The 24,632-nt window shown below is 48.5% G+C and overlaps 3 protein-coding genes across 3 annotated transcripts; all 3 read right to left on the bottom strand.

The window, feature by feature from the left end:
- Positions 1-3,028: 3,028 nt before the first annotated feature.
- On the bottom strand, positions 3,029-3,973 carry LOC139317185 (olfactory receptor 51I2-like). The gene has a single exon (XM_070944157.1). The coding sequence runs from the start codon at positions 3,971-3,973 to the stop codon at positions 3,029-3,031; it is 945 nt and encodes a 314-aa protein (XP_070800258.1).
- Positions 3,974-11,490: 7,517 nt separating this feature from the next.
- Positions 11,491-12,656, bottom strand: LOC139316376 (hemoglobin subunit beta-2). The gene is made up of 3 exons (XM_070943067.1): positions 12,494-12,656; positions 12,160-12,382; positions 11,491-11,716 (listed from the first exon to the last, which is right to left on the bottom strand). Exons 1-3 carry the CDS (start codon positions 12,583-12,585, stop codon positions 11,588-11,590), a joined length of 444 nt encoding a protein of 147 aa, XP_070799168.1. The 5' UTR covers positions 12,586-12,656; the 3' UTR covers positions 11,491-11,587.
- A 10,019-nt stretch (positions 12,657-22,675) lies between these two features.
- Positions 22,676-23,787, bottom strand: LOC139316379 (hemoglobin subunit beta-1). Its single transcript, XM_070943073.1, has 3 exons — positions 23,630-23,787; positions 23,307-23,529; positions 22,676-22,906 (listed from the first exon to the last, which is right to left on the bottom strand). The coding sequence occupies exons 1-3, from the start codon at positions 23,719-23,721 to the stop codon at positions 22,778-22,780; spliced, it is 444 nt and encodes a 147-aa protein (XP_070799174.1). The 5' UTR covers positions 23,722-23,787; the 3' UTR covers positions 22,676-22,777.
- Between the last annotated feature and the right edge of the window lie 845 nt (positions 23,788-24,632).

Genomic DNA, 24,632 nt, shown 5'->3' on the forward strand with positions numbered 1-24,632 from the left:
GGGTGTGCAGAGCTTCCAAAAGGCAGGAGTGGCTCCTCAGGAGGAGGTCTCCTCGAGAGTAAGGCTTGGGGCTAATTGGCCACTCCCCTAGCCTATTTAAGGAATGACAACAACTGAGGCAATTTGCAGGAAACAACTTCGTTCATATTCCTTCACGTATTGACTCCAGAAATGTCTGATTGGCTCTTGCTTCTCTCTTGTCATTTTTCCTGCAAATTGCTTCTGGGCATTCTGCCAACCACAGTAACCTTACAGTTATCTGAAAGACTGTGCCTCAGAATTGAGTTATTATTCCTTGGACTCTTGTCGGCTGTTAATGAAGTTAAATTAACAGCCTTTGTTCAGAAAAGATTGATTTAAACTGTACTTGTGTTTGAACAACTACTAAGAAAGCTCATTAGTAGTCCTTAATTAGTAAACTAAGGTTTGCACAGACTTTGTGTGTGCTGCGTTCTTCGTGGTCTGTAGCTGGGGCAGAACAAACAGTAACTGTGAGAGGGACCTTGGAGTCCTAGTGGATGATCACTTAAACATGAGCTAGTAGTTTGCAACTAAATGACTAGAACAGATAGAAGGTTATGGAAAAGGATCTGGTTTGAAAATAAACAAAGATGAAACAAAAATTTTGGTGAAGAATACAACAGAAAAACGAAATAGAGAGATAAAAGAAAATCTAGACATACAAGCGGTGAAAAAAGTGAAATACTTGAGAGTATACTTAACTTCAAAATGTGCAACAATAAAAGAAGAAAACTACTACAAGTTAAAGCAACAAATTGAAAAAGACTTGGAAAAATGGAAGAATCTTCAACTATCACTTATGGGTCGGATCGCATTGATAAAGATGAATATATTACCAAGACTATTATTCTTATTCCAAACTGTGCCAATAAATATTGAAAAGACTTACTTTCAATATCTTAATAAGGTCATGAGGAAATTTATATGGCAAAGGAAAAAAGTAAGAATAAGTTTAAGAATGTTGCAAGACACGAGATTACGAGGGGGATTTGGTTTACCAAATAGGGAATTATATTACCAAGCAGAAACATTGACATGGTTGAAAGAATGGATTGAATTAAGAAACACAAGGTTGTTAACACTGGAAGGGCCTAATTTACAACTGGGATGGCATGCCTTTTGATGGCATGGTAGAAGTAAGATACACACATACTTTCATAGTCATTATATAAGAAATGCATTGTTATTGGTCTGGGAGAAGGTTAGAGATAAATTTTATGTGAAAATACCAACATGGTTATCAATAACAGAAGCTTTGATATACCCAAATGTCTTTAATTCTGGAAATATTGTCAGATATAATGAGTTATTAACAGATAAGGGGGAACTGAAAGACAAACGAGAATTGGAACAACAGGGAATTGAGATAGATTGGTACATGTATATGCAAATAAGAGCAAGATATGAAAAAGATGCTAAACTATATGGTTTTTATATGGAGAAGACTGAACTGGATAAGATACTCATGGGAACAGAGGAAAACTTAATAAAAATTTTTAATAATTTTTTGTTGTATATTGAATTGGAGGAGGAGCAAGTAAACGAAACGATAATTGCCTGGGGTAGAAATTTTGGTTATTCAATTGAATTTGAAAAATGGCAACAACTATGGAAAAGGAACTATAAATTAACAATGTCCACAGCATATAAGGAAAATCAATATAAGATGTTTTATAGATGGCATATGCCACGGGAGAAATTAGCAAAAATGTTTAAAGATAAATCAGCTAAATGCTGGAAATGTCATCAAACACCAGGATCTTACTACCATATGTGATGGACTTGTCCCAAAGCAAAAAATTACTGGTACAAGATTAAAATCTGGCTGGAAGAAATGATACAACAATGTATTGAATTTAAACCAGAGTTGTTCCTACTGGGTATCTTTCCAGAAAAAAATAGTAAGGGAAATGTATATTTGATTATACATGTAATAACAGCTGCAAGAATTGTGTATGCTCAAAATTGGAAATCAGAGAAAATATCTTTGGAAGAAGAAGTAATAAAAAAATTTTTAGACTGTGCAGAAATGAATAGATCAACTTTGATGGAATTATTTTTATAGTTGGTTGGAAAAGAGATATAAATGATTGATACTATAATTATGTACAAATGATGGTTATAATATTGATTTAGAAATGAAATGTTAGAATGGTTTGGATGAATATGAAGATAGAAGAAACTTACCGAAGATGGAAAAGAAGCCTAGAAGATAACACTGAGGCATCACAAGGAAGGGAGGATTGATGTATTAAATGTTTGTCTGTCTTAAAAAATAAAAATATAAATTATTTTAAAAAAATATTTTACAAACAGATAATTGTAGCAGAAGGGCTGGCAGAACCTGGGGCAGAATCGTAAGAGGCATTAGCCCAGAATCCCTATGTAGCCACAAGCAAACTAAGCCCAACCTCCCTTGAGTTTCGTTGACCCCTTTCTAACTCCAAACAGGTCTCTGACCTGAGTTGAGAAGATTCCTGTGCATAGGCGTTTTAGCAATAAGCCAGTTTAATTGGACCTTCACATGTGGACCTGGTCTTTTATACAAGTCAATAATATAGGATCATAAATAGCTCTTTTGCAAAAGATGTTGCTTAATGCCATCAACCCAGGAAGATTGTCACATGAGCTCTTTTATGTCCTGATTTCTTTCACATCCTTCTTTCTCCCTTGCCCAGCTCTTTGGTGTCTTCCTATTTCCAATTCTCCTCCCACTGCCCCACCCTACCCATAAGCCCCCAGTTCTTTGACTCGGGGCTTCCTTACCTAATCCTGACCCTGCCTGGCCTGTGAGGAAGAGTCCACATAATTTACATTCTGCAGAATTGCCTTTGATCCCTTTTGCCTCGGAGTTCCAGAGTTCAGGAGGCCAACTTGACTAATTGTCCCTTCTGGACCACCGCAGGCCTCTCTTCAAGCTCACCTTCTGTCCTGGCATTCAAGGAGAGAGAGAGAGGCTACAACACAGCAGCCAGACCACGCTGAGTCTCCTCCCTGCTCCTCCCTCTTAGGTGGTCTTTGGTGAAAAGAGTTTGCCCAAAGCCTTGAGTATTTCTTTTGTTTTGATGCTGTAGATGATGGGGTTGAGTAGCGGAGGAACCAGGAGGTAGATGTGGGCCAGGAGGGAGCGCACCAGAGGGGACGCGTGGCGGCCAAATCTATACACCATGGAGAGACCAATCATTGGGGTGTAGTAAACCACCACTGCAGAGATGTGGGAGACGCAGGTGTTGAGGGCCTTCAGGCGACCTTCTCTCGAGCTGATGCGCAGGACCGTCTTAAGGATCAGGGCATAGGACAAGACGATAAAGAGGGAATCCAGGCCAAAACTGCACAGCAAGACAAAAAGACCATAAAGGCTGTTGAGGGTTGTGTCCACACACGGGAGCCGAATCAGGTTGGGGTGCAGGCAGTAGGGGTGAGCCAGCACGTTGGCTCCACAGAAGGGCAGCTTCCTCATGAGAAGAGGCAGTGGGACAAGCAAGACGATGCTTTTCACTGCAATGCCCGAGCCTATCAGGGCGATACGGTTGGCGGTCAGGAGGGTGGCATACTGCAGCGGGTTGTAGATGGCGATGAAGCGGTCAAGGGCCATGGCCCAGAGCACCCCCGAGTCCATGATGGAGAAGCAGTGGATGAAGAACATCTGGCTGAGGCAAGCGTCAAGGCCAATCTCCTGGACACTGAAGAGGAAGACGCCCAGCATGGTGGGGAGGGTGGAGAGGGACACCCCCAGCTCGCTCACCGCCAGCATGGAGAGGAAGAGGTACATGGGTTTGTGTAAGTTGTGGTTCTTCACAATCGCAAGGAGAACAGCACTGTTTCCCAAGAGGGCAATGGCATAGAGGAAGCAGAAAGGGAGGGAGATCCAGGGGCTTGTGGCCTCCAGTCCTCGGATGCCGACCAGGAAGAAGGTAGGAGAGGTGGCACTCTGGTTTCTGAGGGGGGCCATGAGTGTCTTTCTTCCCCCTCCAGCACCTGCGGGTACTTGAAAATTAACAATTAACATGGAGAGACCAGAAGCGTTGCGGCGATTCTGGCTGGGAAATAGCGAAGCTCCGATGAGCTACGTGAAAACCCAGCCAGACAAACCGCTGTCAGGGAGTCTTCGGACCGGAACCGTCTTGGAGGGACGGGGGAGAGAGAGAGGCATCTTGAGAGACCAAAGAGGAGCAGGCAAGTTCCTTGGAAGGTTGGAGACAGCTCTTTGACCCGGGGGTGGGGGGGGGGGGAAGGTGGCCATTATGACCGTTATAAACTGGGGCAACCGGATTAAGATATGAGCAGGAGTGGAGATTGAACAGAGTATTGTTACCGGGTTAGTAATTGGCCAACTCACAAGTAAGAAGAAAAAACTTTTAAAAGCTTAAAAGAAGTCCCAACGGCTAATTAGCAGGTAATTGGCACTCAGAAATTTAAGTGGAGGAAGAAAAAAAAAATGAGGAACTTTAAAACTAAAGCCCTGAAAGGAACCTTCCACCTGGGCTTAAAACTGGATTCGGAAGAAATTAAAACAAGACAAGAAAAAAGGAGACAGAGAACTATTCTTTAAACAACAAAAAGGATTTAATTTGGAGAAGAGGAAATAATCATTTTTGTGGATTTACAAATGGATACTTTGTGGCTGGAGGATTTGTGAATTGGAGAGAGACATCTGCTGGTGAAAAGAAAGTATCGTACTAAACTTATTTAAATCACCGTGAGAAAGTACTGTAGGAGTGTTTTGTTTAAACAACTGGAATGAGATTGCAAGAGGAGTGGAAAGAACAAAGACTGAAATTGGAATGGCTCAAGTGAACATCTGAATTGGGCACTATCTGGAAAGAAAAAAAGAAAGAAAAAAGAAAAAAGAGACACTACATGGACTTTGAATTTGAATTATGTGCAATTATATGCAAAGAAAAATAATAAATTTAAAAATCCTTGCTTTTTAAATAGATAACATGGAGAATTGGGAGGATGAGTATGAGATATTAAAGGGAGATGTTTCAAAAGATAAGAGAAGTCTTTAAGGAAGTCTTTAAGTGTTAAAGAAGTCTTTAAGTGTTAAAGAGCCTTGGTAGTACAGGGGTATAAGGCACCCTGTTATTAAGCTGGTTATTAAGACCAGCTGCCTGCAATTACTGCAGGGTTCGAGTCTCGCCAAGGCTCAAGGTTGACTCAGCCTTCCATCCTTTCTAAGGTAGGTAAATTGAGGACCCAGTTTGTGGGGGCAATAAGCTGACTTTGTATAAATATACAAAAGGATGAAGGCTATTGCTGAGCACATTGTAAGCCGCCCTGAGTCTTCGGAGAAGGGTGGCATATAAATCAAATTTAAAAAAAAAAGGGAAATAAAGAAGCAGAGGATTGGTTAGAATGCAAAAACAGGAAAGAGGAAATATGAATAAGAAGCAAGAGAAATAAGGAGACAATATTGAAACGGAAATAAATGAAAATGAAGATACAGATGATTACACTGGGATTAACAGTGACAGAATAAAAATGGATAAGGGGGAATACATCTCAAAAAGGAAGAGAAGAGAAATAAATGGGGAAATATTGAGAGGGAAAATTAAAAGAGTTAAAATTAAAGAAAAGAGGCAGAAAGGCAAATATAAGAAAAAGAAGAAGAAGGCAAGGGAATGGGAGAAAGGGAGGAAAGTGTCAAGAAATGGAATTGTGGAGAGATTAAAAGAAGCAATTTAGAAGGAAGATATAGATTATTGTAAAAGGGATATAAGTAAGGATAAAATGAAATGTGAGTAAGTAAAAAAGAAGAAATATGCTATTTAATGAAAAATAGATCAGTAGATGCAATGTGAAAGACAGAATGGATTATATGTTTTGTTGTCGGAGAATGTACAGATTCGAGAGAAATAATAGTAACAAAAGAATTAATTGAAATTAAGGTGGAAAATTGAAAGATAACATTGAATAAAATTGAAATGTTAGTAAATGATGTAAGTAAGAATAAAGCAATATACGCAAGAAGTAAAATAGAAGAAAGATATCATTAAAAGTAAAACAGATTAAGGGTTGGAAGGCTGTCCTAGCAAAGGATTAAGATAAAAATGGAATAAGTTGAAATACATTGTTAATAATTAAAAAGGGAAATTTTGAGAAATATATTTTTAAAAAAAGTCGGGGTTGCCTGGACACCATAGTGGAAAATAGTAAACTGAAAATGAATACAGCAATAGAGAGAGATGAAAGAGGAGTAGAGGGAGGGAAGGGAGGGAAAAGAAGAGAGAGGAATGGGAAGAAAGGAAAGAGGGGAGGAAGGAAGGGAGGGGAAATAAGAGTAGGAGAGAGGGTTAGATAGGGAGAAAGAGAGGAGGAGAGGGAGAAAGGAAGGGGAAGGAGGGAAGGAGGAGTAGAGGAGGGAAGAAGAAAGTAGGAAGGAAAGAAGGGAGGGAGATGGAAGAGATTGAGAAGAAAGATTGCTGTACAATAAAAAAGATGAAATGGAAGAAAGGCAACCCCGAACATGTGTAAATGCACTAGGATAAAGAATGAATTATTAAAAAATAAAAGAGAACAAATATGAGTAAAAACAGAGAAATTAGAATTTGAGGGCGAATAAAGATGTTGTTTATACAAATAAGCATAGAAATTTTAAGATATGATCAAAAAATGGAAAAAGAAGATTATGGCAAAAATTGTAACTGAGTAAAATGTATTTTAATAAGATAGATTGTATAAGTTTATAAGCGGGTGAATGTGGAGGGGGGGAATTAATAAAACTTGATTCAAAAAAAAATATATTAACAATTAACATGGAGTCTGTGTTGCTGGTGGTTTGGTCCTGCCTGCGAGGCAAGGCAAGATGACCTGCTACAATTATTGTTGATGGACCATCGCTTGAGCATCAGATGCAGGGTCCAATCTGAGTCAGTCACCGGAACCAAAAGTTTATTCTTCCAAGCTTTCGGGCTCATGCTGGAGTCCATCATCAGGGAACTTTGGTCTCTCCAGAATATGTGCAGTGGGCTATTCCAAGCATTATATTATATTTATACTCATTGGTAGCCTCCTATTGCAATGAACAAGGACATGCATTCAATTTTGCAGTTGCTAAGATTGTTGGCTGAGCAAGGACAAAAATAGCCAGGGAAATGATTGAAGCCTGGGAAATGGGCCCCTGTCAATCAACAGGAGTGCTGATGTACCAGCAGCCTATCCAGTACTTAGGAGTCGAGGGCACAATGGCACAAGGAAACAACAATCAACAATAGCCAGTCACCCAAACCCTAATTAAACACCTAAAAGGTACCCATAACCAGGAACCAATAAATGAAACACGTGGAACAGCTCAGGGCACCTATCCTGCAGAGACAGAACCTCCCTGAGGATGGGCTCCAGCATGAGCCCAAAAACTTGGAGGGGTAAACCTTTGGCCCCAGAGACCGACTCAGATTGGATCCTGAAACACTAACCTGGGACACATGTCTAGTTTTGACTAAACTTGTGAGTCCTTGAGAGGAAGGAGGGGCTAACATTCAACCTTCAGCCCTCCCCCCCACTAAACAAATGGTTCATTGGCAGCAGAAATCTTGGGCTCAATTAAGGCTGTAAGTCGAGGACTTCCTGTACCTCACTTTCATAAAATGCTTTTCTTGTATAGAATAAACAGCCTCCCTACCCCTTCTGGGGAGGTACAAAGGAAACCCCCAGCCCAGAGTCCAAGCCTTTGTGTCTCTCTTGAGTCTAGATCGGTCAAATCAGGTGGGCTTTAAAAGGAATCAGGGGCACCTGGCCAAGGGGCAGCCAATTCCTGGGGCATTCCTAAGCAGAGCAATCTCTGTAGGGTCCCACTTGCCTCTCCCCACCCCCGGCCACAAACAGAAGCTGGACTTCCCTGGGCTTGGAGGGAACCTCACGGTGCCTAGTTCAGCCCAGCTGGTGCAGCAGCAATATGGCAGCTCCTCCTCATTCCAGGCTCAACACCCCCCCCCCCTCCACAACCCCTAGAAATTCATGGTGTTGTTGCTGCATGAGACAGAGTGAAAAACAGCCCTGTTTTCCCATCAGGGGAAATTGAAACCAGCCCAAAGGAGAGGGGGAGAGATTTGCTCCAGGTTGAAACAAAAATTAAAAAAATGGCTCAGAATTTCTGCCACCACAGCACAGCAGTCACCGTTATTAACCAGCAGTCAGAAGACACAACAAAAATGCCTTAATTGCACGACATCCTAGTCCAAGCCAAGTCCAAAAGGGCTGGAGAATTCCTGCAGACCTGCCACTCAGACATACCAGCCATCAACAGACACATAGAGATAAATGCCATCTACGTACCAAAATCAAAAAGCCAAAAAGGAAACAAAAAGATCAAAGTGCCACTTAGCTAGCAATCAATACCCAGATAAGCAGAGATGAACACCAAGCGGCAAATTATACCCCATTTATAGAACTACCAATTGTAAATGACAGCCTAATCAAGGAACCACCAAGGAGAAAACAACATTCCCACCAATATTGACAGCACAAATCACTTGTATATAAACAGTCACACACACACACGCGCACACACACACACACACACACACACACCACTTCCCTACCACGATGGAGTTTTGAGGCTGTTTCTTCAGTGACCAACTCATCCCCATGCAAACTGGTTAGGAGAAGCCCTCAATCTCCTTCTTGGCCTTCCTGTCACAGGTATTTGAGACCGGCCAGGCTGACTGAGCCATGAATTCGGAGCCAGCCGAAGAAAAAGGAAGAACAGCTCCCTGAGTCCTGTGAAGAGAGTGACTCCTACGAGACCCATCTTCCATGCAACCTCACACTCATTCTTACCTCTCACATGTATTCTGCAGAGCTACTTCTGGCTGTCATCACCACTCCTCGTTCCCAGAAGGCTTCCCCCACCCAAACAGCCTTGCTCAGAGGCATAGCAGCCTGGATCCCTTTAGAGGACACAAACCTCCTCAGGGGAGGCCTCCCCCAGGCCAGGACCTGCCCCTGAGTTGCCCAGAGCCAACAGCTGGGACTGCTCGGTGCATCCTGACCTTTGGGAGCTGATGGCAGGAGATCACAAACTGTTTAATTGTTTAATTAATCAAAAACTCTTTAATTGTAGAAAATGTAGTTCCTAGTCCTTATTTCTAAATGAATGTTAATTCTGTACTTGCTTCTCTTTTTCTTCCTATTTGTTCTACAGTCTTCCTGTTACTAATAAGTTTACACCTATTTCAATCTTATAGAATAGAATAGAATAGAATAGAATTCTTTATTGGCCAAGTGTGATTGGATACACAAGGAATTTGTCTTGGTGCATACGCTCTCGGTGCACATAAAAGAAAAGATATATTCGTCAAGAATCATAAGGTACAACACTTAATGATAGTCATAGGGAAACAGTCAATATAAATATTAAGGATACCAGCAACAAGGTTACAGTCATACAGTCATAAGTGGGAGGAGATGGGTGGTGGGAACGATGAGAAGATTAATAGTAGTGCAGACTTAGTAACTAGTTTGACAGTGTTGAGGGAATTATTTGTTTAGCAGAGTGCTGGCGTTCGGGGAAAAACTGTCCTTGTGTCTAGTTGTTCTGGTGTGCAGTGCTCCATAGCATCGTTTTGAGGGTAGGAGTTGAAGCAGTTTATGTCCAGGATTTAAGATTAATTTTAAAAGAATTAAACAAGTTTTGGCCCAATATAAAATTTAAAACACCCCAACTAAAATCAATTACTGCAGGGTTCGAATCTCGCCAAGGCTCAAGGTTGACTCAGCCTTCCATCCTTTCTAAGGTAGGTGAAATGAGGACCCAGTTTGTGGGGGCAATAAGCTGACTTTGTATAAATATACAAAAGGATGAAGGCTATTGCTTAACGCACTGTAAGCCGCCCTGAGTCTTCGGAGAAGGGCGGCATATAAATCAAATTAAAAAAAAAAATTAATAATTAAAAGTATCTAAGGGGGGGGGGGTCAAGCCAGCCCAGCTTGATGAAATAAAAAAGTTTTAAGGGCACGGCGAAAAGCACGGAGATCTGGGATCCTACGTATCTCCGGGGCAGGTTGTTCCAAAGGACAGGTGCTGCCACAGATAAGGCCCTCCCGCTGGGGGTCACCAGCTGACATTGCCTGGCCGAGGGCACCCTGTGGAGTCCCTCTCTGTGGGAGAGGGACTCCTCTCTTTTTGTCCCTGATGGAATAGAAAATCTGCAAGGATGTTTTGTCTCCCTGTTCTGTGCGGGATAACGAACTTGTTGGGTTGTAATGATAGGCACCACCAGAGAATTTGAGGATCCTTGTCTGTCGTCCGCATTGTCCAGACCGATGCCTGATGATCTATCTAACTGGGAATTCCCAGCCACAGCCATATACTGTGAGGGCATCGAGGGCCCATTTCAAGGCTTCCTATTCAGAGTTGCTTGGCTTCTGCTGGTCGTGGCTCCTTGGCTAAATACCCCACTGGATGGTCTCCCTTCTCCTAACTCTGGATTAAATCAAGCGCTTCCTTCTTTGCTTTGGGAGCCTTGACTTTTTCCAGAGCCAATATTTTCTTTCTACCAAATTTCACCTCTCCGTTCCCTATCAGAATACCTAAACATTTCATTTCTTTATAGCTCTCAGCCCTTCCAGGCAAGCCAGAAAGGAACCACGGCTGGATGAGTTAAAATCTACATCCTTCTAAGGCTACATGAACAGAATCTTGCACGTTGTTGCTATTGCTGCATTGTTGTTTGGGAGCCCCCTCCCCCAGGGTTGAGTTGCATCTAATAAATAAACAAAAGGCTTCTGAAATGCAAGACTGCTGTACCTGGGTCCAGCCATGGGGAGACCTCTGGACACCCCCCCCCCCATGAGGGCTTGAGAAGGGAGTTGGTGGGCTTTGAGCAGTGCCCCTGTCTGGAACGGCAACCTGCCTGCTCCGTTCCTCGCTGGACTTGGGGCAGGGCAGGTTGGCTAACAAGCATGATCTCCCCCCCGCCCCTCCCCCCAGCCTCTCCATTAGCTCTCGTGCCAGCATATTCAGAGCTTTTCCTGAAGGTCACCCAGCACGCATGAGCTACATTTGGTGAATATTGGGAGGTGGGGGGGGGGAAATGAGAATTTAGCAAGTTGTGTCAATGTATTGTGCGCTCCCCCCCCCCCTTTGCAAAAGTTAATTCAGGGACCCAGTTAGGTTTCTGTGTGAAAGCTGATTGGCTTCTGAATAAGGCTTCCCCAACACCCCCCCCCCCCGTTTCTGGGCTGAAGAGAAGTCCTATTTCCTTACCAACAAAGCCTGAGATGGAAGAGGGTGGGGGCTCTAGAGACAGCCCCCCACCCCCAGCAAAGGAAGGATGGCTCCCTCAGCAACAGCAGAATGGTGAGAGACCCAAGAAACTTGGCCAATGGCAGGACTTGTTTTTCTGCAGCCCCGACTTCACCCCAAACAAATCCTATTCCTTTCCCTCCGTCCCTCTACTGTGCTTCATTGGGGTGACCCAAACCCCTCATTCTCCCTTCCAGGACCACAAAAACGTGCCACTCTGCTTGTTCTGAAGAGGACTTTTATTGCATCATCGGTGGGTGAGGAGGGGCTCCAGATGTGGCAAGGGGGCGCAGGCAGCTGCTATGCCCACTGGGAGGCCTAGTGGTACCGGCGGCTCAAGGCATGGGCCACCACATTGGTCAGCTTCTGAAAGGCAGCGTGGCAGCAGGGGGTGAACTCTTTCCCATGGTGGCCGGCCAGGACAATAATGAGGATGTTGCCCAGAAGCTAGAAGAGAAAAAAAAAGGGGGGGGGATACTGAAGGCTGCTGCAAGAGGAGCCTTTTCTGACATCTCTGCCCACCCCCGCCCCCCCGCCCCCCCGCCCTGACACCACCACCCCCATCCCCAAGTGGAGCAGACTGGAAAGGAGTTTCCCCACCAAGCACAGAAAGAAGAAAGGAGACGCTGAGATGTTCCCTCTTTCCCTCCTGGGCTGCCCCAAAAGGCCAGGGAGGAGGGTCAATTGTCCTGTGTCTGGACACCTGTCCCTCTCCTAGGAAGCAAGGAGACTTTTGCTGATTCCTGCTCAAAAACAGGACTCATTGCCATCATTTCAGAGCTCTCAGGCAGGACCCGGCTGGAAAAGGCTGCCCAGCCAGTCTTGAGGTGCCCAGCAGGGGCCCTTGCCCAGCCAGGGAGGGAGGGAGGGAGGGGGGGGGTCCACCTCACCCTGAAGTTCTCGGGGTCCACGTGCAGCTTGTCGCAGTGCAGCTCGCTCAGCTTGGCGAAGGTCTCCTTGACGTTGTCCAGGTGCTTGATGGCCTCTCCGAAGGAGGTCAGCACCTTCTTCCCGTGGGCCTTGACCTGGGGGTTGGCGCAGATGGCGCTGGGGCCAGAGAGGTTCCCGAAGTGGGCGAAGAACCGCTGGGTCCAGGGGTACACCACCAGCAGTCTGCCAGGAGAGAGGGAGAGGAAGGGAAGAAGGAGGAGGAGGAGGAGGAGATGGGGACGGGGTCCCCGCCCCAGCCCCCCCCCGGCCCTGCCAGTCTTGAGGAGCTCTTACTTCCCGAGGGTGGCACCGCCGACTTCGGGCACGTCCACCTTGGCCCAAAGGGAGGTGATCAGCTGCTTCTCTTCGGCCGACCAGTGCACCATGCTGGCTGCTGGAGGAGGGAGCGCTCGAGAGGCTGTTCGCGAGAAGGACGGAGGGAGCTGAGCCTCGACCGCGGGCACGACTTTTATAGCCTGCGCCCGGCAGCCCCGCCTACCCGGATCGGGCCTCGCCCGGGCCCGCCGCCTCTCCTGCCCGCAGCTCCTTATCTCCCTCCGGCTCGCTCTGCTGGGGAGGGGGCGCTCCCATACCCTGGACGGGCACCTCGCACCGCGGGCGCAGTTCAGCGGGTTGGCTTGTGTCCGATGCTGCTGCGCTTTTCCCGGGCCGGCTCCGAGTCCGGCTCTAAGCCCAGTTGCCGGCAGGCCCGCCGCCCCGACCCGTTCAACTGGCTGAGGCACGAGCTGCCGCTTCGCCCGCCCGCCGGCCGCCCAGCTCCGCTCCTGGGAGAGCGTCCGGGGAGGCTGCTGGCCTGGCGGGAGGGGTGGGGGGGGCACCCCGGCCGAGGCCGCAGCCTGGAACAGCCCCGCCGCCAGAGAGAGGCCGGCGCTTTCCGGACCGGGACCGGGAGGTTGGGGGGCGATGTCCTTCCCTCAGCCGGGGCTACAAAGGGCGATGAGTTGAAGTCCGCAGCCCTCCAAGGTGCCAAGTTTGAAGACCCTCCCGCCACTTTTAGCGGGGAGGGCCTGAAGCCCAAACTTCACTTCTGTCCCATCATAATCGGGGGGGGGGGGGCTGGGGGGACACAGGGAGCCTTCTTAGCTGCCCCACCAAACGTTTCTATAGCGGGTTGTTCAACATTTGCCAGAGCTGGGGAAGGGGGAGAGGGGGGGCGAAGAAGCCCGAGGAGTTTAGCGTCAGGCATCGATGGAACTCTCCGCCACTATAGGACACTGACTTGCCTGCCATTTAGGGGGCTGACTGGGAGGGCATCTAGGATGAGTGAGACCCGAGGGGCAAATTCCCCCCCCCCACACCGCTTGGGTTCGTCAAGGAGCTTCGGTGACCCCTTTTCGGGCTGCGCAGCCTCCCCCCCCCCCCCCGCTTCTCGGGAGTTCTTTGGGCCCTGCGGGGAAGCGGCGGCGCCTCTGGCTTCCTTCTGACACGCGGGGAGCCCGCAGCTACCCTTGGGGGAGGTTGGGGGGGCAGGCAGCCGCGAGCAGGTACCTCCCCACCCCGGTCAGCAGCAGAGAAACCCTTCCCCAATTCCCCTTTTGAGAAATGGGAGAGGGTGAAGCTGGAGAAGGGTTTGCAGAGATGGGCAGCAAACAGTTTCGTCTGAACGGATCTACAGGTAGTCCTCGAATTACAACAGGTTGCTTAGTGAGCTCTTACGCCACTGAAAAAGTGACACAATCGTTTTTCACACTTACGACCATTGCAGCATCCCCAGGGTCATGCTTGGCAACTGACACATATTTATGACGGTCGCAGTGTGTCCCAGAGTCATGTGATGCGCTTTTGCGACCTTCCGACACGCAAAGTCCATGGGGAAGCCAGATTCACTTAACAACTGTGGCAAGAAAAGTCGTAAAATGGGGCAAAACTGACTTAACAATTGTCTTGCTTAGCGACATATTCGTTGGGCTCAATTGTGGTTGTAAGTGGGTGACCACCTGTCAATATTTGTGAGGAATATTATGATGAGGCCGGGGCTTCTGCCCTCCCCAGACAGAGGAGTCCAAATGTCAGAGCCATCAGCTCAAGGGAGCAGCAAAGCCAGTCTGGGGCAGTCCCTGCAGCTCCCCCAGAGGGAGGGCAAGGGACTAGCCTACTCCACAGGTTGGTGGTTGTGGGTAGGATGTGCATTGCGCATCCTGTTGAACTCTTGGAGGAAGAGGAGATGGGGAGCAGGGAGTGTGGGAGGCCATCATCTCACAGCCCTGCGTTAGTTTGGAGCCTCCAGAAAGGGCCTTGAGGGGCTTCCCCGCCTATTCTGTGGGTCCTAGTCAGAACTCAGGCCTTAGAAGAGGGATTCCTGTCTCTAAGCAGTGAGGAATTTGGGGCAGGGGCAGGAGGACCCTCTGAGGGATTGATTCCACCAAGGATTTCAGAGTTTACCTCACTGGCTGACTGCAAGCCAGCCCCCACCCCTAATTCTGCCTCTGCTCCCCACCCCTGAATCTGGGTTCAATCTGCCTCAGGTCCCTTCCCTGTCCTGCTAGCCATCAACCTCTCCTCGGCTTCGGAGGTGGGGCAGAGCTATCTCTCCCACCAGCAGGCCTTGGGTGTGCCGGGGGGGGGGGGAGGGGGGGCGGGGCAGCCTGAGCACTGCTGTGTTTGGCCTGGTCTATCTCTCCGGACCAGCTCTGCTTCAGCCAGCCGGGCCTGGACATAGTCAGCCAGTCCCCTGATAGCTCCCCCCACCCTCGCTGGGGAAGGTGATAAGAGCAGCTCCTATTGAGGAGAGGGGCCTCTGAAGTCAGGCTGAAGGAACCAGAATCAGAACAGAGCTGGAAGGGACCTTCTAGTCCAACCCCCCTGCTCGAGCAGGAGACCCTACCCCATTTCAGACAGGTGGCTGTCCAGTCTTAAAAACCTCCAGTGATGAAGCATCCACAACTTCTGGAGGGAAACTGTTCCACTGTTTATTGTCAGGAAGTTTCTCCTAATTCCAAGTTGCTTCTCTCCTTGATTAGTTTCCACCCGTGATTTCTTGTCCTGCCTTCTGGTGCTTTGGAAAATAGGTGGACCTCCACTCTTCTTTGGGGCAGCCCCTCAAATACTGGAATACTGCTATCACATCAGTCCTGGTCCTACTTTTCTCGAGAGTAGCCATACCCAAATCCTGCAACTGTTCTTCATATGTTTTAGTCTCCAGGCCTTTAATCGTCTTAGTTGCCCTCCTCTGCCTTTTTCCAAAGTCTCAACATGTTTTTGTAATGTGGTGACCAAAACTGCATGCAGGATTCCAGGTGTGGCCTTACGAAGGCTTTATAAAGCAGCATTAATACGTCACGTGATTCTGATTCTATGTAGGGGCCCATTTTGAAAATAGGCATTTTGAATCAGCAGGGGTCCCCAGGGGCTCCAAGGAGGCAGCCAGGCCAGGCCAGGCCCCCCTCTCCCAGTCTGTTTCCACTCTCTGAGCCCTCCAAGCTGGGGGCACCAAGGCCCCTTGGCAAAGGGGTGCAAGGCATCTTCCAAGGCCCTTCTCTTCCTTGGGCATCAACTCATTGGCATGCGCCTGTCCAGAGGGCACCTGGAGAGGCACTGCCTTGCTGTGTCTGCTCGAAATTGAAGAGAATTTGGTGTGGTACTGGAAGAAAACTCCTGCCCTGTGTCAATGGGGAAGATGGAAAGATTCCCCTTGTTGCGATTGTGATGCTGATATGCCAACTATTAAACACATTGTGCAAGGTTGCCCACAGTTTGCGTTCCCTGGTTTCCTGGAAGATCTGCACGAAGCAATGCCAGAGGCCTGGAGAGCTGAATTGAACATCGAAGAAGGAGGCCACTGCCCTACACCCAGAGCAGTTTCTTATGTAATTACGTGGATTGTATGTATATCTTTATTTCCCTTCTGTTATGTGCTCGCCATACGCTAAACAAACAATAATTAATAATGGCCCCAGGAGAATCCAGGACAATTTGCAAAAGCATGGGTCACCTCTGGGGTTGCCTGGGCTCTGCAGGGCCCCGAGGATGGGTTGGGTGGAGGCAGGTAGGTAGGTGCCTCCTGGGAAGCTGAGAAGCAGAACCACGCTGGTCCTCCAGCAACTGGCTGGGATTCCTTTTGTTTTTTTTTTAATTTTTTAAATTTTCTTTTAATACAAACATTCCATCTTACGTTAAACAGTGTGACGTCTGAGTATAAAATTCTTTGTGTCTTAACAACCAAACTTACCACCATATTCATTTCTTACATTCATTCTTATAAATAATAATAATACTGATAAAATAACATAAACCTAACATTTCTTTACTTACCTATTTTTACAATACATTATAAAATTTTTCATAATTATTCTCTAACCATTGATAAAATAACTCCCATATAACCTGATTCTTCCTTTTCTTGAATTGCAAGTGTTTATCTGTTCATTTCTGCACATTCTAATATTTTCTTGATCACTTTTTCATCTATAGGGATTTCTTCGCTTTTCCAATTTTGTACAAATACAATTCTAGGTGTGGTTATTACATGAATAATCAAATATACAGTTTCTTTACTATAAATTCCCGGTAAAATCCCCAACAGGAACAATTCCAGTTTTAAATCAATGTTGAGTCATCTTCTCCAGCCACATACAAATTTTTGCCCAGTATCTTTTTGCTTCCACACATGTGAAGAAACTGGCTGGGATTCCATGGGGAACAAACTCCATCACGATAAAGAGGCCTGGGAGCCAGGGGTTCTCCAGCCCCTTTTGAAAATAAAGCCCCATGGACCTTTGGGGTAGTGGTATGACAGTGGCCAGCTTCTTCTGGGAAGTCTTGCCCAACCCACAGCCTGGAATCTCCAAGGTGTCTCTTTTCCATCACTAACCAGGCCTGGACTCCCTTAGCTTTCCAGCAACCGCCAGAGTTAGTCACCCCTTCAAGGAGGCTGGCCTCTCTCCCTTTGGAGCCTTGGGGCTGGTGGCCCTCGGGGTTTTCACAGTTGGTGTCCTACAGAGGAGGAAGCCCTCAGGATTGTCGACTGGGGAGTCATATAAAAGGTGAGGAATTGCTCAATTAAAATTTTCTCCTGGAAATGTCTCCCTCTGAACTTCCAAGGTTAGACTCAGTTCCAGATGAACGAGATGGCCCTTTTCATACCAGGGAACCCTTCTCCCCACCCAAACCCCTCTGGTAGTGACTTCCAGAGAAGGTCAGTTGGAGCCACCTCGCCACGTCTGCTTTGAAAAGCCTCTCCACCGTGGGGGGAGTTTGCTGCTCTGTCCAGTCCTCCTGGGGACCAGCCCCTCCAGGCCCAGGGCCACAAGAGAGGGCTCAAAGCATAAGCAGGCTTCTTGGAGAGGGCTCCTTCTGATGAACCCTGCCAAGCCCACCCAGAGGGACCTCCTGTAACAGTCTGGGGGAAAGACCTCAGATAAAAGGCAGCTAAGCCCACAGCAAGAATTTGGGATGGGCAAAGCAACTAAGAAGGGACCCTCCCTAGTTTCTTCCACTGTAAAGGGGTTGGGGAGAGTCTGGTCTACCTCACAAGGCTGGCACTTCCCCCCCCTTTCCCTCCTCTGGAATCTTCTTTGGGGTCTTATGCAAGCATCCTCTCCCCACTGGGGATCCTCTGGAAAGGCTGGACTAGCCATCAGCACCCCCATTTTCAGCCAGGGATCCTTCCCTGGGAACTCTGGCTAGGAGAGGGAGCAAAGGGGGTGGGGGGAGACCCTTGGCCAATGGTGCAAGGGTGGAGGAAGGGTGGCCCAACTTCGCCATCCTTTGGGGGACGAGCAGCAGCCAGCAGCTCTCCTCCTTGCTCCAACGGATGGGCAGGAGGAGTGACCGGCTCCCCAGTGTTCCCTGGGCAGAGGGCAGGCAGAGGGTTGCGTTTGTGTGTCTGGCGGATGGGCCCTTTGGGGAAGCCAAGGATTCACCTCCTCGCAAAGGCTGGTTCAGCTCAGAGCGGCAGGGAGGGGGGATGACTCAGCAGAAGTGCCCAGGCTCCTCTTCTGCTGAGTCACAGCTGAGTCAGGCCTGCTGCCTCCGATAGGCCTGGGCAGAAGAGCTCCTTGGTGGCGATAAAGGGGGCAGCTGGCAGGCTGGGCAGAGAGGCTGCCAATGACAGACCCTGTTGCCAAGGGCCCACGCAGTCAAGCATCCCTTTCCCATGGGGCAGTGAGGGAGGGGAAGGGGGGGCGAGACTGGCTATCCATGGAAAAGAGTGCATGGAGCTGATTTGTTGTTGGGATGGCACGCTTTTGTATGGTACAAGGGAACAAAAACACAGGGGTATTTTAGACGACATTTTATACATGAGGCTTTGCTACTAAACTGGGAGAAGATCAGAAGACAATATTATTTAAAAATTCCAGTCTGGTTATCAACTATTGAAGCATTCTCATATTCAATAACGTTTAGAAAGGAACAAATTGTTAGATATAGTGAATTATTGAGTGAAAAGGGTGAACTTAAATCTATGCAAGAATTAGAAGAACAAGATATAAAGATGAACTGGTTTTCCTATTTGCAAATACAGTCTAGATATGATAAAGACTAAGACAGAAGGTTTTTATAATAATTTGACTAATTTAGATAAAATTTTAACAGGTACTGATGAAAACATAATTAAAAAACTATATGGACATTTATTAGAGGTAAAGCTAGAATTATTATTTATTTATTTATCAAATTTCTATACCGCCCTACTCCCGGAGGACTCAGGGTGGTGAACAGCCAAGATAAAATACAGATAATACAAACATTAAAAGTCCATTAAAATTATTAAATATTTTGGCCGAAAACAAATTTAAAACACCCAATTTGTAAAACAGATTAAATGATTTAAAAATTTAAAAGGGAGAGTTAGGCCAGGCCAGAAGAAGAACAAGTTAAAGAAACAATGATTGCTTGGGGAAAAACTTTGGACATGGAATTGACATAGAGAAATGGCAAAAATTATGGTCGAAAAATTATAAAATGACAATGTCAACTATATACAAAGAAAATTTGTATAAAATGTTTTACAGGTGGCATCTACCCCTGACGAGGATAGCCAGAATGTTCAAGAATAAATCTGAAAAATGTTGGAAATGCCAGCAGATACCAGATTCATATTACCATATGTGGCGGACGTGTGTAGGAGCTAAAAGATACTGGACTAGAATCCACACATGGTTGGAAAAAATGACAAAAAAACACATAGATTTTAAACCAGAGATTTTTTTATTGGGGATTGTACCTGAAATATATAATAGATATTTGATTGTTAATGTATTAACAACGGCTAGAATTGTGTTTGCTAAAAATTGGAAAAATGAAAAAATACCAACGCAGGATGAAGATATTAAGAAAATAATGGAATGTGCTGAAATGAGTAAATTGACATTTGAAATTAGAGAACAAGAAGATAAACAATTCTATAAGATATGGGACCTATTTTATCAATGGTTAGATAAAAAAATATGGAAATGAAATATGGTAGAGATCTTCACAAGAATTGTAGAATTATGTGAAATAAAATATAAAGATGTATTAGTAGACAGATTTAGGAGGATGAAATGAATGTTATAATAAAAATTAACTCAAATTTAAGAATATTTTGAATAATAATGAGGGAAGAAATAGTCATAATCAAATACATGATTGAGGGTAATAATATATAGATATATATTAGGTCGATGATATGAGAATTTAGGGAAACTGTAAATTGTAAGCTATGAATTTGGTGAAGAGGCACAAAAGACTTGTAACCAACCGACACACTGTTTGCAATTGAAGATGGTTTTATTTATGTATGTTTGTATATACTGTAAAAAAAAAAAAAAAAGAATACATGGAGCTCAGGGTTGAACTGTGAGGTCCTTGAGGCTCTCTGACCTTGGCTGTTTTCTTACAGGCATTTCATGACCCAACTAGGGAACATCCTCCCTGCTAGAAGGGAACTGGGTTTGCAGGGGGGAGGGGGGAGGAGGAGTGTGGTGTCCTGGGTGCTCTCTGAGCTGGGTGGTTTTCTTGCAGATTTTTCATGACCCAATTAGGTCATCACTGGCTATGTTGGGTTCATGTTGGAGTGAAGTATCTTGGTTTGGTTTTATGGCTTACAATCTTGGGTGGATGTAGCCTGTTTGAGCTGAACCTGTTGATGTGTTGGCTGAGCCTAGGAAATGGGTCCATGCAGAGGCCCTGCCCCCCCCCCTTTCTGGGGGCCTCTGGCAGTGCAAGAAGGGATGAGGAGTGAGGGTTAGGGTTGGGGGGGAAACTTTATTCCATCTTTGGTTGTATTATCCTGAAAATGAAAGTCCTGCATTCTGCCCTTCTTTGCTGCTTCAAAAATGACATGGGGGTGTGTGTTTGCTTAAGAAGTCGTACAGCAGAATCTGAGGCACCACTTGTTTTCTGAATCCTGTTCACCAGCTGAAGCATATTCATGTTCCATATTCCACGTAAAATCGTGAACGTGGAATTAACCCTAGGGATTTTTTAGTCCAATCCTTCTTAGTGCAGAATCCACTGCATTGGGGCTTCCAAAACCTGAGTAACTTACCACACACAAACTCACAACCAATCAGAAGAGAGATATTTAAAGAACTTGGAGCATTTTATGTTTCTTGAGTAAAAAGGACTTTCTGATTAAAAAAAAAAACTTTTTAAAGAAACGTATAAGTTTCTGATGGAAACTTTTGAAGGAGAACACCAATTAGCATTAAGGAGAAATTTCCTGACAGAAGAATTAACCTGTGGAAGGGCTTCTCTCCAGAAGTTGCTAATGCTCCATCACTGGAGGTTTTTAGGAAGAGTTACTTATCTGGAATGGTCAAGGGCAGGGATGGCTAACCTTTTCCAGACCACGTGCCCAAAGTGTGCATGTGCGCGAATGAATGTGTGGACACCCAAACCCTCCCCCCGCATGCACGTGCACCCCCCACATGTACCCCCCTGCATGCACCCCACCCCAGCACATGCACGGCAGAGACCCGAAGACCAGGTAGCCGGTGGGAGGCACGAGCACATGCGCAGCAGAGCTGAACTGGGGTGAAGGCTCGCATGCCATCAGAGAGGGCACTGCGTGTCACCTCTGGCATGTGTGCCATAGGTTCGCCATCACGGATCTAGGGTCTCCTGCTTGAGCAGGGGGTTGGACTAGAAGACCTTCAAGGTTCCTTCAGACTCTGTGATTCTGTTATAAGTGATTTGGTCAATGAAGTTTGGGATGCCCCACACTAGAACATCTCACCGATGACCATGCAGGACCTGCTGGGAAACTCCCAACTCATCGCATTGTGCGGCTGCTCAGACCGCAGGCTGACAGCTTCTCCAGTCAGGAAGTTTCTTTTTATATCCCACCTTTATTATTTTTATAACTAAGTCTAGGCAGCAAATACACACAATACTCCTCCTTCCCTCCTATTTTCCCATAACAACAACCCTGTGAGGTGGGCTGGGCTGAGAGAGCAAGATTGGGCCAAAGTGACTCCTGATCCCCAGCCCAAATCTCCTTCCCTGCCTTTCTCGCCCACTGGTTCTGCCCCTGCCTTCTGGGCCCCCTCCGCCTTCTGTGGGGGTCTCCAAAGCCTTTTGAAGGCTGCTGTCCCCTCCCCCCACCTCCTCTGCCTTCCAAACAGGCCGGATCCCTTCAGCATCTTCCCGTGGATGGTTTCCAGGCTCTGCTCCATCTTCTGAACTCGCTCCCAGGGGCCGATCACTGTCTTGGATGATCAGGGTGGGTGGGGGGCAATTCCTCCACGTTTATACTCCCCCCCAGAACATAGGATCATGGGACGGTGGAGTGGAAATGACCACAAGGGTCATCTAGTCCAGCCCTCTGCAAACTGCAACCCAACCAACGAAATCTCCCAGTTTCCTCTCAAAAGCCTCCAGAGGAACCGGCCCATTGTGGTTCAGCTCTTCCCTTGGACCGGCTTTTCCCTAAATATCCAATCAAGTGCAACTGACCCCCAGCCGGCCTGTCCAGGAAGAGGAGCCCGAGCCCCCCACCCCGCAGCTGGGGGAAAGTGTCCCTGTTCAGATTCCCTTCCCGGAAACTCTCCCTTTCCAGCGGCCCCACTGAGCCCCTCTCGCTCAGAAGGGAAGCAGCCGGCAGCCTCGGGGTCGGGAAGGGCCCCCTCCCCAACTCAGCTCAGGCAGCGGGCCGGGCAGGGAGAGGCGCAGCCGCTGCACCGAGGGCGGGAGGGGGCCACGAGGGCAGGAAGAGAAGCCGGACGCTGCATCCGAGCGTCGCTGCGGCGGGTCTTCCCTGCTCCACCCTTCCCCGACGGCTTCGTGTGAGGCAGGGGCTCGGCAGCCTCAGTTACTTAGAAAGAGAGAAGGGGGTGGAATGAAACCTCTAGCGACCCCTCCTCCGGTCGCTTCCATTCCGAGGACGACCCGCTCCCACCGGCTTTTCCTTCTCAGGCCCTCCTCGCGCCGCCCCAGCAAACGGGAGATCCCGGCCGCTTCTCGCCCCCCCTACCGCCGCCCCTCGGCTATTGCGCCCACCCACCCCCGCCCCAAAGCCACGGACGGAGTCAGTTCAATCTGCAAACGGTGACTTTTATTGTCTGAGCAGGTCGGGGGTCTGGAGTGGCCCCGTCGGAGGGGACGAAGGGCGGGCGCAGCCGCTGCGGAGGAGGCCTAGTGGTACCGGTGGGCCAAGGCGTGGGCCACCACCGACACCAGCTTCTGGTAAGCGGCCTGGACGTGCGGGGTGAATTCCTTCCCGAAGTGGGTCGCCAGCACTGTGATCAGGATTTGGCCCAGCAGCTGCAAGAGAAAGAGGCGCCCATGTTATACCTGGGCTGGTTGGCGGGGGGGGGGGCTCTGGGCCCGGCCAGACGCAGTGCCCCCCCAGCAAAAAGAGCTCGAGGAAGGAATGAAGGGGGAGGTGGTGCGGAAGAAAGCCGCCTTTGCCCGCTGGGTATCCGAAGTCTCCTCCTGCGCCGAGGAGCCCCTTTCCTCGGCCGCGACCTCCGTCTTTGCATCCGGCCACGAATCCCCGGGGCCCCCTGGAAAGGCTGGGGAGGGGGCTTGGGGGCCTCTGAGCTGGGCGCTTTTCCTGCAGACGCTTCGTGCCCCAACTAGGGACCCTCGGCAGCGCTAGGAGGGAGCGGCCCTGTACCCCTCCCGCCCCCCGGGGAAGCCGTGCCGGGAGGGGCCGCCCCACCTTGAAGTTGATGGGGTCCACGTGCAGCTTGTCGCAGTGCAGCTCGCTCAGCTTGGCGAAGGTCTCCTTGACGCCCTCGGGGTTCTTGACGGCGTCCCCGAAGGCGGTGAAGACCTTCTTGCCGTGGGCCTTGACCTGCGCATTGCTCTGGATGGCCGCCGCGTTGCTTAAGTTGCCGAAGTTGGTGAAGAAGCGCTGGGTCCAGGGGTAGACGATCAGCAGCCTGGAGCGGGCGAGGGGACGGTCAGCGCCCGACAGGCAGAAGGGCAGCGCCCGCCGCCCTCCCGCCCCTTCCCTCGCCCGCTCCCCTCCGCGGGGCTCACCTGCTGAGGGACTCGGCGCCGATGACGGGCACGTCCACCTTGCTCCAGATGGAGGTGATGGCGCTCTTCTCCTCGGCGCTCCAGTGCACCATGACGGGCGGCTGTGGGTGCTGTTCTCGGGACAGAAGGAAGGGAAGCGCCCAACGCTGCGGAACCGGCTCCGGGGCGGCCTTTTATACCCTGCCTGCCGGGAAAGGAGCCCGGGGGGCGGGGGAGCCTGCCGGGTGTGGCCCTGCCGGGCCAGCCGGAGCCCAAGATAGCTGCCGGGGGCATGGCGGCGCGGGCCCTCCTCTTTTGGCCAGGCTCCGCGGGGACGTTGGGAGTCCCCAGCAGACCCGGGGGCGGTTTCCAGAAAACTCACCTGCAACTTGGCTGTTGGTGGGCTCTGCAGGGCTCGTGGGAAAGCCGCCCTCCCCTTCCCCACCGCAGAGAGGGTTCCTGCTCCTTCCTCCTGTGCTTCCCTGGCCCAAGAGGGGTGTTGGAGCCAGGGTGGGGTGAGGTGAAGGTTCAGGGTCCATGCCAGGGAGCCACTGGGGTGGGGAGGTCCTGTTCAGGGTGGCCCTTAGGGTGCCCCTCTCAACCCAGCCTTCTGCCTGAAAGGGGGTTTATGGTGGGTGAAATAGTATTTTAGGCCCAAATAGGAAAAACACCATTGAAGAAAAAGATTTTGCATCAGTAAGGGAAACTGAGGGAAGGGGAGCTCCTATCAGAGGCAGTATAGTAGCCAGCCAGTGAAAGGAGGGTCTTCATCTCCAGGGTCCTCCTGACCACCTCAGCCTTTGGCTCCACTGGCTTCAGATGTGCTTCAGCTGCCCAGCCCATTTCTGGGCATCATCGACCACTTGATGAGTCAGGAAGCAAAAGCCATGAAACCCACTTCTGGGGGGGGGGGGAGGGGGCAAGTAGGGAGGCATAACAGAATAACAAGGGGCCTCGGAGGTCTTCTAGTCCAACCCCCAGCTCACGCAGGAGACCTTAGACCATTTCTGACAAGTGCCTGTCC

Source organism: Pituophis catenifer, unplaced genomic scaffold, assembly GCF_029215685.1.
Source record: "Pituophis catenifer annectens isolate HBS135680 unplaced genomic scaffold, rPitCat1.0.hap2 SCAF_4, whole genome shotgun sequence".
Classification (NCBI taxonomy): Eukaryota; Metazoa; Chordata; class Lepidosauria; order Squamata; family Colubridae; genus Pituophis; species Pituophis catenifer.